The sequence below is a fragment of the Acipenser ruthenus genome, chromosome 24 (assembly GCF_902713425.1).
Source record: "Acipenser ruthenus chromosome 24, fAciRut3.2 maternal haplotype, whole genome shotgun sequence".
In the NCBI taxonomy this organism is placed as follows: Eukaryota; Metazoa; Chordata; class Actinopteri; order Acipenseriformes; family Acipenseridae; genus Acipenser; species Acipenser ruthenus.
Window position 1 is genome coordinate 20,661,821 of NC_081212.1, and position 22,591 is coordinate 20,684,411.

Here is a 22,591-nt window from a genome sequence, read left to right on the forward strand (position 1 = left end):
TAACACCCACATCAACTGCTGTTGTTGGTGTATGTCTAAGCAGTGTAATAACACACTTCTAGTTAAAGCGTAATTGTGAACAGAACATGGGTGTACTCTCACCTACTGTACATGAACAATTTTAGCTGAGTTTCAGGATTATGAGTATGAGGATAAATAAGCAATCCCAACCTCCAAACAAATTGAACCAAACGTACTGTATTTGTTTATTTAAAGTACTTATCAGGCAATGTAGCAATACGAGCAGTGCTGCAGTCAAAGTAAAACATCAAGATGAATTGTCCTATATATATACTGTATATATATATATATATATATATATATATATATATATATATATATATATATATATATATATATATATATGTCACACTGACATCTATTATATGGCTCTTACAGTGGAATTCCATGGAAAGTTGTGGCCTCGTCAAACTGCCAAGATCCAAGCGATGCCAATTGATATTGGACTAAAAGTGCAAACCTCTGCTAAGATTACCTGCTAAGAAAGTTTGACTGACAAGACTAGCTTAAAAGCGGTTTAAAGAGACGGGCTTGTCACCTGGCTTCTCTCTGGAGTCCAGGAAGCTGTTGCTCTGTACAGTGTGTGTACTGATGTTGTGTTTCAGTCAGATACTTATATTCTTCTGCTTTGTAAACCGAGGCCTTTGTTGTATCCCCTGGAGTGCCAATAGATAGACTCAGTCAGGAAGCTCTAGTCAATCTTCCCCACAACAACAAATAAGGCTCAATTAATGTTTTGCTAACAAAAGACATCAATATAGGATGCTTTTGTTCATTTGCTGTGGAAATTATTGCAAACAGTTGAATAACCCAGTCAGAAAATACTTCTTTTTTTTTTTTTTTAAAAGGAAACTGCAGCTCCATTGTATTGGAAATTTTCATTTGATGCTCTGTGTGCTAATGAAAGAAGAGTCAGTGCGACTATCTGAGCTTCATACTTCAACTCCTGGACAACATTATTAGTGTCACAGAATCGTTATGCATTATTTAACCTTTGTTTAGGGGGTCAGGGTTTACGTGAACATGGAGAGTGAATAACATCACCCCCCTGTTCAGCAAGGAGGTCAGGCTTAATTGGCTTAGCACAATAGAAAGCTAGGAAAGCCTGTCTTTGTGTACCTTACTGAAAGCTTGGCTTTCCAGTGCTATAAATGAGTACATTTTGTTTAAACAGTTGTTAGCTGTGTAAACTACACATATAAAAACACTTGACTTAGTAATTAAGCATCACCATGAGGGGAGCACTTGTGCTATATCCTCTGGTGATATTTCAATTGCTAATATCTTATTTGAGAAGCTGTCTTCAGATTTTTAATGTTATAAAAACTCAGGTCAAAATCTAATGGTACCTTTCATATAAGATGGCTGCCATATTGTGGTCATGTGACTTTTTGGTTTCCTGGATGATAAAGCTAATACAATTGCATTCTATCATTTCATAAGAACATAAGAACATAAGAAAGTTTACAAACGAGAGGAGGCCATTCAGCCCATCTTGCTTGTTTGATTGTTAGTAGCTTATTGATCCCAGAATCTCATCAAGCAGCTTCTTGAAGGATCCCAGGGTGTCAGCTTCAACAACATTACTGGGGAGTTGTTTCCAGACCCTCACAATTCTCTGTGTAAAGAAACATCAACAAAGACGCATTATCAGTGTTGCCCAGTTAACATGTTGCATTTCAAAGCACATTGTTTGAACCTCCCCTTATCGGTGGTACAGATCCTTTTGACTATTCTTTTTAGTTCACAAACTATTCCAATGGAGACGCCATTGCCTTTATGTTTATTTCTATTGTTTGAACTTTCACCAGTACAGACTTAGCTCAGAATAATAAGTACTGTCAGCTTTTTGCAGTACAAACATATTCTTTGCATAAGGCAGCAATGACTCAATGTATTTCAACAGAAATAACAATATTTTTTTTTTTTTTTTTTTTTTTTAATGCAGTTTTATAAGATTTCCTATACCATTATCTGATAGAGAGATTTCCCCAATCTGGCATCCGAGCTGAAAATGCCAGTCTGATAACAGACATGTTTTTAAACTATGAAGATCTTTTTGTTATTAAATGTAAGTTGAACTCCACCATGTACTTATTTGCATATAAAATGTAGACCTTGTTAGTTTGAAATCTGCCAGTGTTAATGTTTCAACCTCTCTGCGATAATTAACATAACCCTGCTCCTGTGAGTCATGCATTGCTCTTTAGTTTTTCAAAACAAACTTTATTCACAGTATTGAAATTACAAAAGAGCAGTGAAAAGGTAAACGTAACACATTTAAATGAAATCTTTGGAAACAAATTTCAACATATATAATATTTGCCATAAACCACTTTATATTCAGCATGTACTGTGGTACTGTTCACTGCCTCTTTACCACTTACAATGCAAAAAACAAGCTAAAATTGTCTATGCTGTGCTATGCAATCTTACTGAAATACAGTGTAATGTAGGTAATCTGCTCTGCTGCCTCATTGGTCACTGATACTATAGCTTACACTTTAACACAAAATAGAGATACCAGTGTGTCAACTTTACATACAGTAAATTCAGTTGTGTTCATTTAACCTAATAAACCAAAAGGGTAAGAAGTAGCAGTCTCCTTATTTTAAAACATGCTTCAAAATATAGGAACAACACATACACAGTACAGCAAATAACAGGCAGCCCCAGTTGTGACTGAAAAGACATTGAAGATTGGGATTGTGTTGTCAAAAGCCACAATGTTTGTGCAAGGAGGCTGTGTGATCCAGTGATTAAAGAAAAAGGGCTTGTAACCAGGAGGTCCCCCCTAACCTACTGATAGACTTGAGAAGAATGTTTGCACCCTTCTTAATAGAGCCGCCCCAAGCAGAGAGACCCTTTCAAACACTGATAAGGGCCATGGGGCCAACTTTTACCAGTCTAAGATATAATCTCATCTGGTTAGGAACATTTTCACTGGCTATTTAATGGAGAATCACAATATTAAAACAAATTCGGACCAATGTGAGAAACAAAACATGGACGCATATAGTGTAGTCATTAAAGGGCAACTTGGTGTAGTTATGAAATATTAGTTGTCTTAGTGTTTTGTGTCATCTTGTTTAGATTCACTTTGTACTTTGCACCCCTGCGGCCTCGATATCTAAATTCCAAGTACATCAGAGTCACCAGATTGCACCCAGAAGCTTGACATCACAACTATAGTAACATATTTTCCACTGCAGCTGATTTATTACAAGCTGTACGGTAAATGCACCAATGCTCTGTAAGCATAGGGCCACACAATGCACATTTTCAAGTGTTTAATATCCCCCATTTTTACACAAACCTATGAATTTCAATTGACGGCATGGAAATAGTTTGAAATAAATCAGTATAGGAGTTTCCCAGTGAATTATTTCTCGGATATTGACCTGATAAGCCATCTAATACTGACTCTTGTGTATTAGGCTTATCTTTGAAATGTACAGATGTGAATCATGACTCTACTCCATCAGCGGCTCAGCAGATAGAGACATGACATCCACAGCTGTTACAGCAAATAAGGCATTTGTGACAATAAATATCCAGCTTTCTTCTGAGACTAGTCATTTGTGAGAGATCAGAGAAGGGTTTTGCAGTCTTAAGAAAATATAAAAAGTATGTCTGGACTTTTTCATGTATGGGAAATACAGCTGTGGCCAAAAGTCTTGCATCACCTAGAATTTTAGGATACATCCTGTAATCAAAGAAACAACAAAATGATGTTGCAAAAGTCTATCAGAAGCCATAATGTATTTCAGGTTAGATTTTGAAATGTCATATTTTTGTCTGTTTTTTGTTAAGTATAACTAGAAAGCAGTATGTAATTCAGTATGTTAACGTAACATTATTCAGCAGGTTTAATTCAACTTTATGAAGCAAAATGTGTTAACTCTATAGGGTGAAGCAAAACTTTTGGCCAAAGCTGAATATGTGAAAGATATAAATTAAGATCAATAAAAATGTTTAAAAAAATAAAAATAAAAAAATTCATGAAGCTGTACTCTCTTCTACAGTAGGCCGCAATTGCACTATTGTTAAAATGTACCGTTCATTTTCTGATTTCGATCAGCCCATTTGCTTTGTTATCAGCATCAATCTATTCATTGCCATGTAGTAAATTTGCTGATGTCAATTTGCTGTCCCTTTTTTCCCCACATTGACTCAGGTGACGTCATCATCTGATACCCCTTTCACACAGACGAGTTATGACGGCTCAGAACCAGCACTGATGTGGCATTGTTGGTCTGTGTGAATTGCTTATACCGTCATATTTTATGCCGTCTCTGAACCACCTCGCGAGGTGTTTCAGAGACAGCACTGAAGTGTCTTCACTCCTGTGTGAAAGGCTATGCCTGCACTGAAGCGCTATAGTGGGTGTGGATTGAAAGTCAACATCCCACGTGACTGTATACCGGACGTAGTCAGTGTCACACATTTTAATTTTTTTCATATACAATGGCTGAACGAGATCTAGTAACTGGAGAAGTTAAGGAATTGTTAACTTTACAAGAGTGGCAGCTACTAAACAGATGCGGCACTTTGAACTGTGCAGTAGAACTTGGGGGCACAGACCCTGCACAAATCCAGTTGATGTGATCAGAGGACTTCTCGGGAATGCAGAGGAAACTCAAAGTGAGCAACAAGCACAGCAGGCTAAATGAAAATAATATTAATAATGTGTCCCCACAAATATTTTTATTTGAATTTTCCACACACACATATATATATTTTTCACTCACATTTTGCACTCACTCCCTTTGGCTGTGAGAAACTGTTATGACGGTATTATAGTGGCATAGATTGCGCAATTTCTGAGACGGCTCTGCAGCGGCATTAGGGTGTGAAAGTGGTATAAGACTGTATTTGGAATGTGTTGCTATGGTTTCAAACAATCTTTATTCAGAAACATCCCAAAAGTAAGTGGCGATTTGTAACCAAGATTTTATTTCAACAAAATATTTTGAAATATTTCAAAAACAAAGCTATATATATTAAATTGAAAACAAATCATTTTTCAGGAATAGCGACTTTAACGCCAAGTAGGCACATATTCTTAATTATTTATTTTACTAGGAAAGCACCCATTTAGATCAAAGCCTCGTTTACAAGGGGGTCCTGACACAAACAGATCAACTGCCAACTCAGCAGCAACAGCTGAGCACGCAAATTAAAGTCATTACAATGTAATAAAAGAAGAAGTTTCACCATCAGCAATTAATCAATTGGTACACCAGGAACTTTCTGTATAATTTTATAGTTAGAACTGAAAATGTTGCTGTTTTCTGCAGTATTGTCTGTTTATATAAGGGATGAGTTACATATTTGGGTGTCCCTATTTAAACAGAAAAAGAGGGCAAAAAATTATTGTACACGGAACAGAATTAGTCTTTTTTTATCCTCAGTTTAAGAGAGCTGGAGGGACAGGCCAGACAAAGCATTGTGTCCTGTGATGTTACTGTAGAGAAAGCCAGCCTCCACAAAGCTTCAACACTGTCCTTGAGGCTAACCTTCCTCAGCAGCAGAGTTCCTTGCCCTTAGAAAAAAGGAAGAAGCTACTGTACTCTTTCTAATGAAGCTTCAACAGAAAAATAAAATACTTAATTTCAGCAACTGCATACAGGCCTGTTGTAGGATCCAGGGGGTCTATTTATAAAAACTGTCGAAATGAGAAAACAGTACATGATCTGATTTCATCTATAGCTGCCTATTTAACGGCAGTTGCTATTCATAAGAGATCATTCAGATGCGTCGTTAAGCCCCAACGATTTTCGTCTATGAAGGCATGTTTTTAACGAATTGAGAGAAAGGTTAACGATTACCTCATTAGCATGAAGTTGTCAGCGGTCCTGAGCGTCAGCATGCTATTCATAAGAGTGAACGACACCAAAATGCTGTCGATAACAAGGAATTATTGAACACTTTCTATAGTCAAGTCTAGACTAACGACAGCCTCGGCAGACTTTTTTTTTTTTTAAAGACATATTTTATTACTACACTTGCTCTGTTATACAGTTTGACATACCCGTGATTAACACTGCCTATTTTGAAAAACTCTGTAGCTTTATATGAAGGAAAATGTTTAATATAAATATATACTCACACAAGAACAATTTCTCTGGCATAATCATTTTGAAACAGCGCTGTGAAGCAGAGAGCAAGTGAGAGACTGAGAATAGACTTTTTTTCATGCACCACAAAACGATTCATTACAGTGTTCAATATGGCGTGAAACTCACTGATTCATAACTCTCCCCTGATTAATAATAATAATAATAATAATAATAATAATAATAATAATAATAATAATAATAATAATAATTGAGAACTTGTAAGATTAACATTCAAAGTTTTCAAAATTATTATTATTATTATTATTATTATTATTATTATTATTATTATTATTATTACAGTATTATTCAAACATCCTCCTACAGTGCTTTTTGTTTAGTTTTATTTTATTTATTTTTTGGTCCTGCAGTTAAGAATGGAAATCTTATGTGTGCGTATGGCAATGTGTTTACCAGCATTGCCAAACAAAGCGAAAATACAATGTATTTATTTAAAAAATACTTTATTTTTTTTCGAAATTATGACATCAATAGAAGGCTACTGCCTGTGGCTGGCAGCTGCAGACTCGGGTTTCGGTAGGAGGCTACTGTCGGTGGATTGTGTTTTTCTTTTTGCAACAGCTACCGACGCCACCCAGGGAACATTAATAATGCTGATGATGTCATCAAAAAGAGGCGGATTTTCGTTCTTGAACGACTCTATACCCATTCATAAAGTGCTTTGCGACAGTCGTCCGTTTGCTCAGATCATTTTATGAATAGCAATATGGACGACTCGTTAATTTTAAACGAAATGTGTTTTATTACGACAGTCGGCAAGTACTTTTATGAATAGGGCCCCAGGTGTGTTGTGGTGTTTTCAGTTCAAAAAAAGCACCTGATGTAATTACCCATGGAATTGGATAGTAGTCCTTAAAGGATTATTTGTAATTGATATCTAATTTATGAAAAGCTTTGTGGTTTTCCTGAATCTATGCAGGTTAGTTCTTGATGGGAAGAAGTTCCTGTTATATTTTCCTTGGTTAGTTTTGTCAGTGTTTTGTTGCACACAAGGGTTGCTTAATAGTTTGGATCATTTAGTTTATTTCTCTGGTGAAAATCCAGAACTAAAATCTCCATCAGAGGTCGACTAAAAAGAAACTTCCATTCACTATATACAGCAGATCTCAAATGGACCGTTTTGAAAGAAGCACATATACCAAACATGTATTTTCTTTTTAAAACATGCTTTCTGGTGCTATTCTTGGTACAGTATAGTGGTCTCACTTTATAGGTCATTTCACCTTGGGGTCATTCGCTACAAAGCATTTTAATAGTGGAAGCAGCTGTCCAGGTAAAAAAAAATAAAAGAGTGCAAGATTGCAAACAGAGATTTCTTTAATCTAGCATAGCACCAGATTCCATCTTTTAAAACAAGAATGATGTACCAACTTGAGACCTACAGTATACGAATACAAGTGAAAAACAGTTGAGATTTCTAGAATTCATTTGCTAACTGCAACCACTTTAAACACTCCAGCCTTGTTAAGTATAACATCCTGAATGATACACATTTGATTTATCTCTGTATAATATCTCTTCACGGTCTGTAGTACTAATAAAATAGTAGCACAGCATCTATGGGTATCCATTAGCACAGGGCTTAAGACTCATCTTCTTTCATTTGGACCCATCATATGTCTTCTTTGACAATATCTTATAAAAGAGTGTGAGGTTTTATTAGAAGTCATTTTTTTGTAACTTAATGAGTGGTATTGTGTGATGGTGGTGCTGCTGGCACCCAGAACCCTCCTTGGGAATGGCATCTTAATGGATTCGCATCTGGTAATTCAATAAACTATTGGATTGGATTTTTAAAAAAGCAGGATACGTAGACTGGGTACACAGAACACATAAACTGACTGAGAGCACAGTAAAAAGAATATAGACAGGAGTGTAGTTTGCCTCCTGAGACTCTGGACTTCCTAGACTGTTTAGTGATGGGTGAAAACAATAAACACATTGTAGCTATTCATTTCATTTCCCAGACAATTCATAGATTCCATATTTACAATGAATTACTGGGAAATACTACATGTAATTGTTTTATTTATTTTTGCTTTCGTTTTTTTATTCCAAGAAGAGATGGCGTCTCCAAAGGCTGTCAAAGGGACTTTAGAGTAGACCAAAACGTTTCCACTTCCTTTCACTTTTACCTGATGTGGCACAGATTCCGTCAAGCGTGAATGAGTGTTTAGCCAAGCCTGTTTCTTCAGGGGGAAGTGAAGGCATCTCAGAGCTTTGCCTTCAAAAATCTGTGGGAGCTTGACAGAATGCACCGACATTAGCGGCACCCTAGGATGTGGTCCACAGGGCTACACTGCCACCTGCTGTCCATGTGCCCAGTTTACAGCCCTGGAAACTGGTCAAAGTGAGGCTTAATTACAGCATGCTTGAATTGCTGTGAGTGCATGTCAGAACAAATTATGTAAGTAATGAAGCTGAAAATATTAAGGGAGTAGAATTGCAATGCAACGCTAATGTTCTTTCAGAGAATGTGTGCAGTAAATATGCAGCCTCATGTAGTACAGGAAATGAACTGTTGATACATTAACTGTTTGTTTAAAAACAAAAAAAATTGTATTTTTGCTTTGCTCTGGTTGCTCTGCAATACTGTATTTGAAAGAAGCAGTGGAGTCATATGTACAGTACAGTAAATGAGGATGTTAAAAGGACAGCTCTCCATTATTATTATTATTATTATTATTTGTAGTACTATGTAAGATTATTTATTCTGTATACACAGTATGCTGTACATGTGCTTCTCATTTGTAATTTGATGTAAATCTGCAGTATATCTTTCTTTCCTGCTGCATCCTATTGAAATGTAGGCTAATACTGTATTTACAGAAGGATTTTTGTGACTTTGTTACTGCAAACAGTGCTTGTGCAGATGACTTGAACAAATTTAACCGAGTAAATTATGCAGCACTTGGTATGAGGTTAGTGGATCAGCCGCATACAAAACACATCCCTTAGACATGCCTGGGGGACAATGACATTATCCAAATGCCAGAACAGCAGCTTGCAGGCAGCACATTAAAGGGGCTGTGCGGTTTGGTTCAAACTGAAGTATCATAGTTGATTTGAGAGAATTAATTGAGAGAGTGGTTGGATTTCAATGTACTTCTGTTCTCCATGGTGGAACTCCAGACAGCATACAATCTTTTGACAGAACCACCTGGAACTTTTACCTAATTACCTAATTAATAACATGTTTGTATTGGGGTTTACTGTCATTAAACTGTGAAAGTCAGGAATCGTTGGATCATTGTAGTCTTACCGACAGCTATTATAAAATGTTATTTTTGCTATATAGTTGATCTCTGTATGGACATCATTTACTTCAAGGGTATGCAAATATTTGCCAAGTGTTTTGGATGCTAGTTATTCCTGTTTATTATTTTTGTGTTGACATTTACTTATTTTTGCATAGCACGGTTCCTTTGCTCTGCGGTACATGTTGTTTTCTCTGGCATAGGTCTCGTGACTTATAAACCACCCAAATATACTGTCTGTGTGGCTGTGTCTGCTTGATTGAAACTGAAAGAAAGTTGAGAAAGATGCTTCTCTTAGACTAGTGGTTAGCTTTGATTGGTTTATTTTTTATCTACTGAATGATTCCTTTCTGACTTCAGGTCAGTTCCAAATCCTACTAAACAGTGCCATATACTGTAGCTGTATTTGAACCCACAATAAAAGCGTCATATTATAAAACCATTTGCTTGGTGTCAGAGAACAACTGCTTCAGAAATGTGTTGGAAACATGTGCATGTGGTTTCTTTAATATCCGTGGCCTTGCATCTTGGTGGTTAATAGCAGCATTCAGCAATTGCAGCACATAGTTACCTATTGAAAGCACCGTTTTTCATTTGTAGGTTCATTTGATGTAAGAAGTTTGGGTAATGATGAGGTTAGGCTAATGCCCCATCTGTTAAACCTTGAATACATAAACGTTAGCTGAATGTAGACTTTTACATGTGAGGTATCAGACTTTGTTCAAAGTTGTAGATGTCTTTAAGTTTGCCGTTTATCTTGCTTTTGCTATGCACACACCTTGGCTAGCCATGTTTTTTTGTGTCACACTTACCTGTACCATTCTTGTCTGTAACACCTTCCTATGATTTTGTCATGGTATTTCAGTAAAATGTATAAGGGTGTCACCCCCTTAACTAAGATGAAGGTCTTTCAGTATAGCTTTGCAGGTTTTCATGGGGGTAAAAACGGAAGTGGGTCTGTCAATGTTACCGGCACAGGGCAACCATCTCTATTGCAGACAGTACTTCACCTTTTACAGGAAACTAGATGTGATACTGCCTGGGTCAGCCAAAAAGCTCATCTTCTGACACCCTGTGGTCAGGTGCTCTTTAGCTACGAGATTTGATGGATGTTGGCTGCTTGCCAGGCCCTTGTTTTTATCTAATGCTGTGAAAGAACACAAGTTGAAAAAGATTGAGCAGTCTTATTTCAAGGCATAGGCCAAGCAGTGTGCTTGTAGGCTTCAGAACAAGATTTCCTGAATCAAATTACTCTTATTTAGAAATTGAATGTTTGACCATGTGCAGCTTATCGTGTGACCCCAAAGTGGTAATAGAGCAAAACCACCCTAGAATTGTTCTGCAAAGTTGAATGGATTTTCGCATTTGTTCAAGTCAGGCCATGTTTAAACTGTAATAGCTTAATGGTTAGGTTCTGACTGGGAGTCACAGGGGGTTGGAATAAGCTGGCTGACTCTTAGAGAGGCTTGCATATATAAAACATGTTAACTAGGTAAAGGGCCTAACAAAAGTAAAACTGGGTGTATTTGTTTGATGTGACAGATAACAGGAAATGTGATTCAGAAACCAATTTCTTTTCTTGCAGCTCAAATCGAAATTATTCCGTGCAAGATCTGTGGAGATAAATCATCAGGAATCCATTATGGGGTTATAACTTGTGAAGGCTGCAAGGTAAGCTTTATGCAAAATGTGCACCTCATCCATGCTGAAACCACAACTTTGTAGGAGTCTGTTGTGGTGTTTTAGTTTGATAACAATGTGGAGCCCCATTGTGAAATTGGTCAAATTTGACTGCACCAAAAATATTACCTTTTAAGTATTTAATACAGTTTATTAAACCCTTAGATTGAAACACGCATCCCAATTGGATAATGCAGGGTTACATTACCAAAAATAGTTTGTGCTTGTGCCAAAAAAGCAGTCTAGTTGAGTGGTTAATACTGCCCTCTGAAATCAACAAAATGGCGGAATGTCTACAGTGTCACAGATTTCTCTGGATGAATATTGGATTAATAAGAGTTTAATAAGGTAAAATATATACTGAAGTTTTTACCTTGTTGTGGAAAAATATTCTGCTTGGGTGAAAAAGTTACTGTTATTGCCCACTGTCTATCACCTTTTCAATCTAAGGGACAACAGTTTCCCTCGTTAAACAGTCAATATTTTTTTCTCCCTGGGGTGGGGAAGCAGTAGTCGGGGGCAAGGAGATTTTAGTGGTCTCATCTTCATATCACAAAACCAGCACACAATGTGGCATATTTGTCAGTCTGTGCTTGAGAGAGGTCCAGGATTGAAGCTCTGACCAGCATTGAAGTGAGCTAGTAGAGTAGGGAGGGGGGAAGCTGCCATGGTGCCTCAGTGTGTGTCATTGTATTAAATTCACAAACAAATACAAAAAAAAAGAATATATACACATTACTACTTTTGGTCCTGCAATATACACATTACCATGGAAGTCCACATTTCAGGGTGTGAAAATCTCATCTTTATGGAATTAGCCAGGATTTTACAACAAGCAAGTGATTTAGTATTCCTAAAGCAGACATGCAATGCCTTTGTTCTGCTTTTTACTTTATCTAAAGTACAGCGCCCCTGTCAACACAGTGTTCTACACCCATAATACAGGTACAAATAATAATATGAAAAAAACTGCAATAAACTGCTGAAATGTGTCTTTAATGACTGTTACTCTAGGCTCAGTTGCACTTAATGGCATGTGCAAGTACAGGAGTTCTAACTATAAATCACAGCATTATGAAAAAGTCCTGCTTGGCAGCAGCTTTTATACCCCCGTTTCATAATGGCAGCCATTAGAAGGCAACTTGGCAGCTGTCAGCTGTTTTCTTGTAATTAAACAGCCAATGAGCAACTAATTAAGACATATGTGTATTGAACAGCCAAATGGGCTATGTTAATGATCTGCTAGAATCAATTCATTAAGTACAAAATTGTCAAAAGATAGAGCATCAAATCAGCGCTTTAGCCTTCACTGCTCCAATGAACAAAACATGCAAAATGACAGTCATGACCTCAGCAAAACACACCACTGGACGGGCCCCTTAGCTTTCTAATAAGAGATTAAAGCATGGTAAAAGCTGCAGCATGTGGTAGGACTGAAACTGCTCACAAAGTGATACACAAATAGCTTATACAATACTCCTTACTCTTTTAATAGGCACCTTCAGGGACAGAATGCCAGAATAAACCTGCGTGGGTTATCCAGGCAGGGTCTTGGTGCTGCTTACAGCAGTAGGATGCTATGAATAAGAATCTGCAAGCTCCACACAGTTTTATTTTATTTTTGTATAGTGCTAAGATTGTGTAAGATACTTTTAAAACGGTGTGGACACTGCAGCACCTTTAAAGCCGGCTGCTACGAAGTTCAGCCAGGCTGTGTAACCGTGGCTCTTCTCCTCTGAAGTTCTGTTATTGTAAAGCTTTGTGGCGTGTCATCCCCCAGGGCTTCTTCAGGAGAAGTCAGCAGAGCAACGCCACATACTCCTGTCCTCGTCAGAAGAACTGTCTGATCGACCGGACCAGCCGCAACCGCTGCCAGCACTGCCGTCTACAGAAGTGTCTCACTGTGGGAATGTCACGAGATGGTAAGCAGCAAGGGTCCTTGAATTTAAACACCAATGCACAGTCTGAACTCAAATAATGATACCAATAATAGTGCTGATATTGGTATTGCTTTGGTATTGGTATTGGTTCAGCCCCAGTAGCACCTAACTGTCTACATACAGAGGCAGGACAAATACAATTTGTAAATTTACACTTTTAAACATGTACACATTTGAATTTATTTATTAGTATTTAGCTCCATTAACCTGTTAGTCATCTCTGAATGTTAAAAGTTATGTAGTTGCTTTGTTTTTACAAGTACCTGAAACGTTTTGGTATATTACAGTACAGACTGCACTGCTTACTAAATTCAGAGCACTGTTTTAGAAACTTAGAAGCCTTTTTTTTAATTATCCAGCTTTAATTATCTGTTTTTTTGGAAGGAGAAAAAAACCTGGTTAATATTGGTAAAACATGGTAAATATATGTTAAACACATAGCAAATGTGGTAAACTTGTATTAAGGTTATAGAAATAAACAACATAACTTAGAATTACATTTGAATCATGTCGCTGCTATCCTTATACAGTAGAAGCTATTAAAAATAACAAATAATAAAAAGTAGATTACTATGTTAAAATTTTGAATGTTAACACTTAATAAAATTGCAGAAATCATCAGTTATCTTTGTAAGTTTTCTAATTGCAGTTCATATTTGTTGGTCGTTTCTTTTGTATTTGGTATTGCTTAAACCTACATTGATGCACAATGAAAAAGCAACATTCTAAGTTTTACATCAATAGCTCATTGGGCACATACATAATGTTATTTACATTTTAAATAGTGAGCAGACAGGTTGTTGATTGTTTGAGTAGTATGGTTTCTTGGGATAACAAAATACTGAGCTCAAGTCATGTGATTTCATAAAAATGCCAGGTACTCAGTGTCTGGTATCTGAGTTGAGTTAAAATAGCCAAAATGAGTTGATTAAGACTCTGTGTAAATAGCCATTCGGAAAGACATGAGTTTACTTAACACAAGAACAGCGAAAGATACGACCATGCCCCGCTTGAGTAATGAAGATCGCCTGGTTGCTATCAACATGATTGAAGGTGGCCTGTCTGTGAGAGGTTGTCTGGAGAATGAGATGTTCTGCTTCAACAATCAGCAGACTAGTCTAGAGAAACCAGGAAACCGGCTCTGTGAGGGACAGGCCACGTCCTGGAAAGCAGAGGGTCACCACACGGGCCCAGGACCGTCACATTTGACTGATCCATCTGCGTAATCGCTTTCAGACTGCAGGGGCTACAGCACTAGAAATTCCAGTAAGAAATAACCAGCACATCAGCAGAATGACTGTAGCTCGCCATCTGCATGAAAATGATTTGCATGCTCGGAGGCCGTTCACGGGTAACATGTTGACATGCTGGGAGACGAAATCTCAGTCTTCTGTGGGCCAGAGAACATCTGAGGTGGCGGCAGAGAGAGTGGTGGAGTGCTTTATTCACTGATGAATGCTGTTTTGCCCATCACAGACCTGACAGAAGACAACGTATGTGGAGATGTCGTAATGAGCGTTATGTTGACTGTTGCGTTGTTCAAGCCAACCGGTAGGGTGGTGGAAGTGTGATGATGTGGGGAGGAAACTCCTTTAACACAAGAAAGCCTTTGGTGCAGATTGAAGGCAACCTTACTGCTGAGTGATACATTGACGAAGTCCTGCAGGCAACAGTTTTTTCTTTCCTGCAAGCCAATCCGGAAGTGTTGATTTTCCAGCAGGACGACGCAAGACCACACAGTGCTAGGATTACAATTGCATGACTTCAAGAAATCAATGTCAAGGTCTGACCGTGGCCAGCTTTTTCTCCTGACCTGAGGCCAATAGAACATCTGTGCGACCAAATCGCCAGTGCCATCCACAGGAGACAACCGTGACCGGCCAACCTTCGCCAGCTGGCTGCAGCTGCACAGGAAGAGTGGCGGAACATCCCACAGCAGTCTATCCATAGACTGATCAGGTATATGCGTCAACGCTGCCAGGATTGTGTTAATGCTCAAGGAGGTCATTATACTAACTTTGTAATGTTTTCATTTTGACAGTGTGTCACATTTCATACTGAAAACTTATCATGATTCTTTGATCTGTATTTTTGTTCACATTTTCTGTGATTTTGTTTTGTATCTATGTTTAAAATATTTGATGAAATCCATTAGACCTGAGTGTTGCATTTATTTTGTGCATCAGTGTATTTGACATGACAATTTAGTGAATACTTTTCTCCATCACTATTTTTGTAGTGTACAAAAAAATGCCCTTTGTTTCGCTCTTCAGCCGTCAAGTTTGGCAGAATGTCTAAGAAACAACGAGACAGTCTGTATGCGGAAGTGCAGAAGCATCGACTGCAACAGCAGCAGCGGGATCACCAACAGCAGCCCGGGGAGGCTGAGCCACTCACGCCCACCTACAACCTCTCCACCAATGGGCTGACAGAGCTGCACGATGACCTCAGCAGCTACATTGATGGCCACACCCCAGACGGCAGCAAAGCAGACTCTGCAGTCAGCAGCTTCTACCTGGATATCCAGCCTTCACCTGACCAGTCTGGGCTGGATATCAACGGGATCAAACCAGAACCCATCTGTGACTTCACCGCGGGTTCTGGTTTCTTTCCGTACTGCTCGTTCACAAATGGGGACACTTCTCCCACAGTGTCAATGGCAGAGCTAGGTAAGGCATCTCTGTCAGTGGGGGGGGGGTAGTATAATGCAATAGCCCATCAGCCTCTTCACATAGAGGCTCATTAAAATAGTTTTTTTCCTAATTAGTGTCTAGTAATTAGGGCCAATCAAAATCCAAAGGTGCCGATATCAGGGGAAATCATTTTCATTTTCCCTTGTGGTCCCTTTTCTGCTAAGAAATTGCTGAAACAGGAAAAATAAATTGAAATTTCCAAATCGGGCATTCCAGGAGCAATAAGGACCTTTATTTCCATGGGGAATGTCAAACAGCTTGGTCCAGGATCAAAAGGTTTTTATATATACATGTGTATCCCCACTGGACAGGCGACTCTTGCTGAAAAACTATTCTTGAAGGGAACCGGACCTCTTTATGTCATGGAACCCATTTCTTCTTATACAGGAATATTATACATATTTTCTTTTTTAAAACATACAATTCTGCTTAAATATAGGGTCTTGTTATAAAAACCAATATGTACAATATGTACTGAGGTGCAATGTGTGTGCAATGTGTGTTATAACCAAGAGAATATCCCTGATGGGCAGCCTGCATTAATCTGTCTTTTTTATTTCTTATTTCTCCAGAACATTTGGCACAGAATATCTCCAAGTCACACATGGAAACGTGTCAGTACTTGAGAGAGGAACTACAGCAAATGACCTGGCAGACATTCCTGCAGGAAGAAACGGAGAACTACCAGAGCAAGGTGCGATGCTGGGACACACATGCTTGTAATACTTGTAATACCTGTATACTCTCCTTCATCCATATCGACAATTACCTCTTTTCAATCCATGAACCAAAGTAGCGGATATTGTCACCACGGATAGGGTCGCTGTGGTGCGCAAAACCAGAATTTTCGGCTCCAGTTCCGAAAGTCCCGAACGGCTGATTTCGTTCCTTTCCAGTTTGAACAAAGTGAAAAACTGGTTAATACCGGTTCAATTTTTTTTCTAGCGAAGTAGGCTATTGTGTTGGTGTTCATAGGTCTTCATTTTCTCGAATTAAACAAAATTTAACTCAAACTCAAAAGGAAAACAATGTGTTGCGGCCTTAAAAGAAAATGACAGCAGTCGGCTTCTTTTTTTTCTTTTCTCCATTGCAACTTTCTTTTGCCTCAGTTCGAGTTTACAATTATTATTTTTTTAAAACAATTAAAAACAGCATCATTTCACAACAATCTCGGTGGGTTAGCGTCCTTACATTCAGCGTAATAACTTAATGCAATGTTTGTCTGAAATAAACTCTGCAGTTTATTTAGATCATGGTCTTTGTTCGTTATCAGTGCTGTCAGCCCCTCACTTTTCAAACAAGATTGTTAACTTGGACCATCTTTCTTGTGCTCTCCAAAGCCCCGGGAGGTCATGTGGCAGCTGTGTGCAATCAAAATCACAGAAGCTATCCAGTATGTGGTGGAGTTTGCCAAACGCATTGATGGCTTCATGGAGCTGTGTCAGAATGATCAAATAGTGCTTCTTAAAGCAGGTGAGATAGTAGAATCTTTATACTGCTGTTATGAAAGGCTGCAAATGAGTTTTAAATCAGCAACCAAAAAGTATAAAATGTTGCTAACATTTTTTTATCTGTTTGTATTGTTGCTGGGCCTAATGTAATGTTAAGTGCGTTTGCGGTACTTTTCAAAAGCACAAAAGAAGTTGTGGAAAGTACGCTACGGACCTGCCATTTTAGACTTGGATAATGACCCTACTTTCCCTGCTGTATTACAGCAGTGCTACAGGATGATAAAGCTGTTATTTCCTCCAAAACCTGTTGGTTTACATCAAATGCAAGACGTAAGATTGTTCCAGCTGTGCGACAGAGGAAATAACAGTTATGTAACCACTAACTCTGTCAACAATATTGTGGTGATCAGATCACCTCCATGTTCAATGTGTGAAAGCAGAGCCCTGACATTTTATTTCACATGTACCTTTTTAATAGTGTCATACTACGGCCATGCTGATGGTGCATATTGTTGAGCAGTCCTGGTAGCAAGCAGTACTGGAAAATGAGGCTTACTGGTATTCTTCAGCTAAATGTTTTCCTATCCAGTTACTGTAGGGTCCTGCCAGCCTGAAAAAGGAACACTATGTACAATCCATCTATCTCCTGTCTAGTTTGTAGTGACTGCAAGGAATTAGTATTATGGAGTTATGGATTAGGTGGAATTGTTTTTGACAGGCCAACCCTGTTCCAAAAAAAAAGGATTTGTCACAAATGGTTTCCTTAGCTCTGATAGACAAATGAAACGTCACTGGAAACTTGAACTGTCCTAAAAAACGTACAAAGTCTCTATGAACTGAGCCTTATCGTATGCGTTTTCCAGGTTCATTGGAGGTTGTGTTGGTCAGAATGTGCCGTGCCTTTGACTCTCAGAACAACACAGTGTATTTTGATGGAAAGTATGCTGGTCCAGAAGTTTTCAAAGCATTAGGTAAGTAAATATTTATAAAGAAGCCTTTAAGAAAGGGGAACCCTTTGACCCTTGTTTTTCTGCCTGGGTAGACAGGAATTGGTGTTGCTTGAGAATACACAGCTTGATCTCCCTAATTAATACCCAGGCCCTGGGACCTATTTTGAAACTAAAGCAAAAGCAGGCACATTTATATGTGTTAAGTTTTTTTTTTTCTTTTAGTAACTGTGAAATACTATTCAGAACAACTTCTTAGTCCGGTAACTAAGTTTATTTCATGTTTAATGATTTACTGTTACATAATTATAATTGTTTTATTTACTTTTCAAAATAGTGCTCGCAATCTTGTCGTAACTCCTCAGGACAGATATAGTAAGGTTATAATCCAGTCCACAATGGAGATGTACTTTATCCAAAAACAATTAAGAATAATTCAGAATTTAAGATAAAGCCCTTCTTTTTTCTGCTTAAAGTGGTGAAAAAACATAAGAGAAAACACAACATTCCGTGGGACTGCAAAGGCAATACAATGGTTTTGAGACAGTGTGGCACCACAGTACGAACATTTTAGCATCTCAATTGTATTAAGTTATACACAAAGTTCATCCAATCAAGTGCCAGGGAATTGCCACTGTGCTACAGCATTAGAACTACTATTGTTGTTATGAATGCATTGCCTTGGTAATGCTGGCCTGCTAGTGGTTCTGCTAAGGTTTCTTTAAGTTAATTAACTGATATTACATGTCATGTTATCAGAATTATATCCTGATAACATTTATAAAATAAGAATTTCTAGCGTGAGGGTTTGGTTCATGAATTTATGTCATAAGACTAGTCTATGGCAACTGCCTCCAACATGAATAACATCTGTGTCAACTCATTGAAGGCCCAGTATCTCTTAATCTAAGGAAATCCAATCTTGCACAATGTCTGGCCATTTTAATTCGTTTCTTATGCATGACTTTGATAATGAAGAACAGTGCTGTTTTATTAACTGGCAATTGAGTATGGCCACTCTTAACAAGCAGTCTTCTGAGCGGTACAGAACGAGGCCTAGGGCAAAGGATGTACAGTAAGGATGGGCTGCAGTTGTTTCTGTGCACTGCAGATCATTTGTTTAATAAGAAGCAATGATAAGTGACATCATTCCCAAGTGCATAGTAACCAGAGGCTGGCAGAATATGATTTGGGTAAATCAAATCTCATGAAAAGGTGGGGTCGCCCACTATAATTACACATGAGCTATTATTTAACACATTTGTTTCGAGTGGTTCTTGTTACAATTATTCAACTATTGTGGTGTTCTGAAATGAAGGCTTGATCGCCATCTAGTGCACAGCAGAGTATTGCCAGAGAAACAAAAGTAAACTTGACCAAAGTGGCATATCACTAGATGGCGCTGGTACTTACTAATATACAGACATTTTGGCTGATCTAGCTTGCATTATGAATATCTGTGCCAGGCAACAGGAACTGAAGAAACTAAAATACAAAAACACAGTATTTGGGTACAGTTAAAAAAAAAAAAATAATACAATGAAGTGTGAAGCTTATTTTCTTTAAAAACTTCTACCGGGCCCAATTTTAAACTTTAAGTACCAGTAGTTGAAAAAAAAAAAACGTTTTAGGAGCCCTCCAGTGGCGTTCAATGTAACTGACGTTTCTAATTAAAAACTGCATTCATATACATTTTTCAGAGAAAGTCGTTTAAAATAGCAGTAATAAATTGTGATGCAGCATAAAAGTCCAAGTGAACAAAGCTGCAGGCATGACCCCACTTAAAGGAATGTCATGATTGGTCTTGACATTTCTTCTCCCACAGTACGTTGATTGGTTCACTGGGACCTGACAGGTTTTGTGCAGTGCGAGAGCTTACGCAGTGTGGTATAGATATAGACTTTGGCATGAGTTTGTGATCAGTTTCTTCAAAATAGGGCCCTGTGTCTTTTGAAATAATACCATTTATCTTTTTATTCATGCGCCTTTTCTCCGTATTTCTGTTGACAGGCTGTGATGACTTGATCAGCTCTGTCTTTGAGTTTGGAAAAAACTTGTGTTCTGTGCATCTGTCTGAAGACGAGATTGCGTTGTTCTCTGCGTTTGTGTTGATGTCTGCAGGTAAGATGATACACCACAACCATTGTTTTCACTGGCAATTAAACCAATACCTGCTGTCAAAAATATATACTGTCTTCTCTAGTGTTTCTAACTGGTTGCAAACCATTGTTCTCGTTAGATCGATCCTGGCTTCAAGAAAAAGTAAAGGTAGAGAAGCTTCAGCAGAAAATCCAGCTGGCTCTTCAACACATCCTGCAGAAGAACCACAGAGAGGATGGAATACTAACAAAGGTAGTGTTAACAAAACTATTCAATTGAACTGGTATACTCTAAACCTGTCCACATTTTTATATACCTGCTACTGTCTGTAGGAAATATTTGTTCCAATGGCCAGTTGCTGGAACAGATTGCCTTCTCAGAATTGAAGCAACTACCCTACTACTAAATAAATTATTCAGGACTATCCTTTTAGATGTATTATCATTACCAGGTGCAAGGAATTTGAGCAGCCAGTGTTCAACCGGCTCTGAAGTGGTTAAATAAACTTACATCCTTATAGATCCTGGTTATAGAAACACTGGCTAATTTAAATAGCTGTTTTTGAATAACGGTTTCTATTCATGAAACTGTTCTAGACTTTTAAAGAAGCCAACAAAGATCTAAAACAGTTTAATGAATATCAAACTTGAATGAATCCTTTCAAACAGATACTTAACACTCTATGAATAGAGGACCAGCAAACCTAAAAAAAGGTAGGACCACTGCTAATATTTATCCTTCACACTAGAAGTACAACAAGGTAGTTTTTTTGATGATACTTTTGAATAACTTCAACATATGCAGATGATCCTATTAAAGGTATCGCCAAAAGAAACCTTTTGTTGCACTTGTCGTATGTGGACAGCATCTGGATCCTCCCTCTGAAATGCAATACAATCTAAATGTTGTTGAAGCTGACACCCTGGGATCCTTCAAGTTGCTTGATGAGATTCTGGGATCAATAAGCTACTAACAACCAAACGAGCAAGATGGACCGAATGGCCTCCTCTCGTTTGTAAACTTTCTTATGTTCTTATGTTTTTAAAGATATTCATGTAGAATAACCTATTTTTTTTTCCGTTTCATTTCCAGTTGATATGCAAAGTGTCAACACTTCGAGCACTGTGCAGCAGACATACAGAGAAGCTGACTGCGTTCAAAGCAATATACCCGGACATTGTGCGTGCCCATTTCCCTCCTTTATACAAGGAGCTCTTCAGTTCAGAGTTCGAGCAGCCGATGCCTATTGATGGGTAACAGCCGCTCTCTCAAGCGAACATTGTCTGGAATGTTTGAAGTACCAGAGCTGAATGAATCTGAGACACTTTACGGAGCCCTGCACACACCAGGAGAGCCGACACGCTGCACATTTGAGGATTATTATTTTTTCTCTTCTGTTTTACGGGTGGGTGGGACGGGGTCTCAAGGGGAAGGGAGAGGAAATGCTTATAACGATACATTATTTAACGTTGAACTTGTCTTTACCATGTATATGGTTTTCCGTTTTGAGATGTGGACCTTTTTCTAGCCCTACTTTTAACATTTAACCCCCACTCCTTGAGGTGAGTTGCTTGAAGAATATCTAATTGACAAGCCTCATTTTATAATAAAATAATAACAAGCATTTAGGGTTATGCATAGAGCTTTACAATAGAGACTTGTATTCCTGTTTTTAATGTTCACACTGCCATGATATAAACTACAGGTCATGTCTGCAGCTATAGTAGCAAACCTCTGTGGAATATGCAGGATATACTATGGTTTTTTTTTGTACAGTTAAACAGCATTATGTAGACGACAGTGCTCATTTCTATAATGGCTTCAGTTCACTTTCCATTGCCTTAGTTCTGCTCAAGCTTAACCTCAGGGTCATAGTTTCTTTTGACCAAGAAAGTTCATAACAACGATCCACAGAGTTGCTCCGGTTTTTGATTTTGGGGTTGGGCAACCAAGCCAATGATTTCCTTAGTAAAAACAATTCATATTCTTCAATTCACTTCTCTTTTCAATGATAATAATGTTGTATTTAAATTGATGGCATAGTTTTGAGGTTCTATTTTATTTTCTTCTTTGAGATTCTTAAACGACAGCGCCATCTAATGGACAGAAGCCTGCACAGTATTTCATGATTGCAGTTCTGTCAGGAGCTGAGTCACTATTGCAAGGATCCTCTGCTTCTGCCCAGCCACAAAACAACATGGAGCAATCAAGATATGGAAGCTATATGCATCTCTAGATCAAGTTCAAAACTCCTATACGCAGTGCTCAGATGGGCAAATGCAGCGAGAGAGCACAGTGGTGACAAGTCAGCCTGCTGGCAATCCTGATATGAACTGCACCTTTTCTACAGACAATCCAACAA

The 22,591-nt window shown here is 38.2% G+C and overlaps 1 protein-coding gene across 2 annotated transcripts in view; it reads left to right on the top strand.

Moving 5' to 3' along the window:
* The window catches only part of LOC117429254 (nuclear receptor ROR-alpha A-like), a 238,910-nt gene extending 217,281 nt beyond the window's left edge, over window positions 1-21,629 (top strand). For both annotated transcript variants that reach the window (XM_034901625.2, XM_034048565.3), the window contains 9 exons: window positions 11,004-11,089; window positions 12,879-13,020; window positions 15,312-15,707; window positions 16,304-16,425; window positions 17,072-17,204; window positions 18,046-18,153; window positions 20,140-20,250; window positions 20,369-20,481; window positions 21,322-21,629. In XM_034901625.2, coding sequence (XP_034757516.1) covers window positions 11,004-11,089; window positions 12,879-13,020; window positions 15,312-15,707; window positions 16,304-16,425; window positions 17,072-17,204; window positions 18,046-18,153; window positions 20,140-20,250; window positions 20,369-20,481; window positions 21,322-21,486 — 1,376 coding nt within the window. In that variant the 3' untranslated portion in view covers window positions 21,487-21,629. The remainder of the gene's footprint in view (window positions 1-11,003; window positions 11,090-12,878; window positions 13,021-15,311; window positions 15,708-16,303; window positions 16,426-17,071; window positions 17,205-18,045; window positions 18,154-20,139; window positions 20,251-20,368; window positions 20,482-21,321) is intronic.
* The last annotated feature ends 962 nt before the right edge of the window (window positions 21,630-22,591 follow it).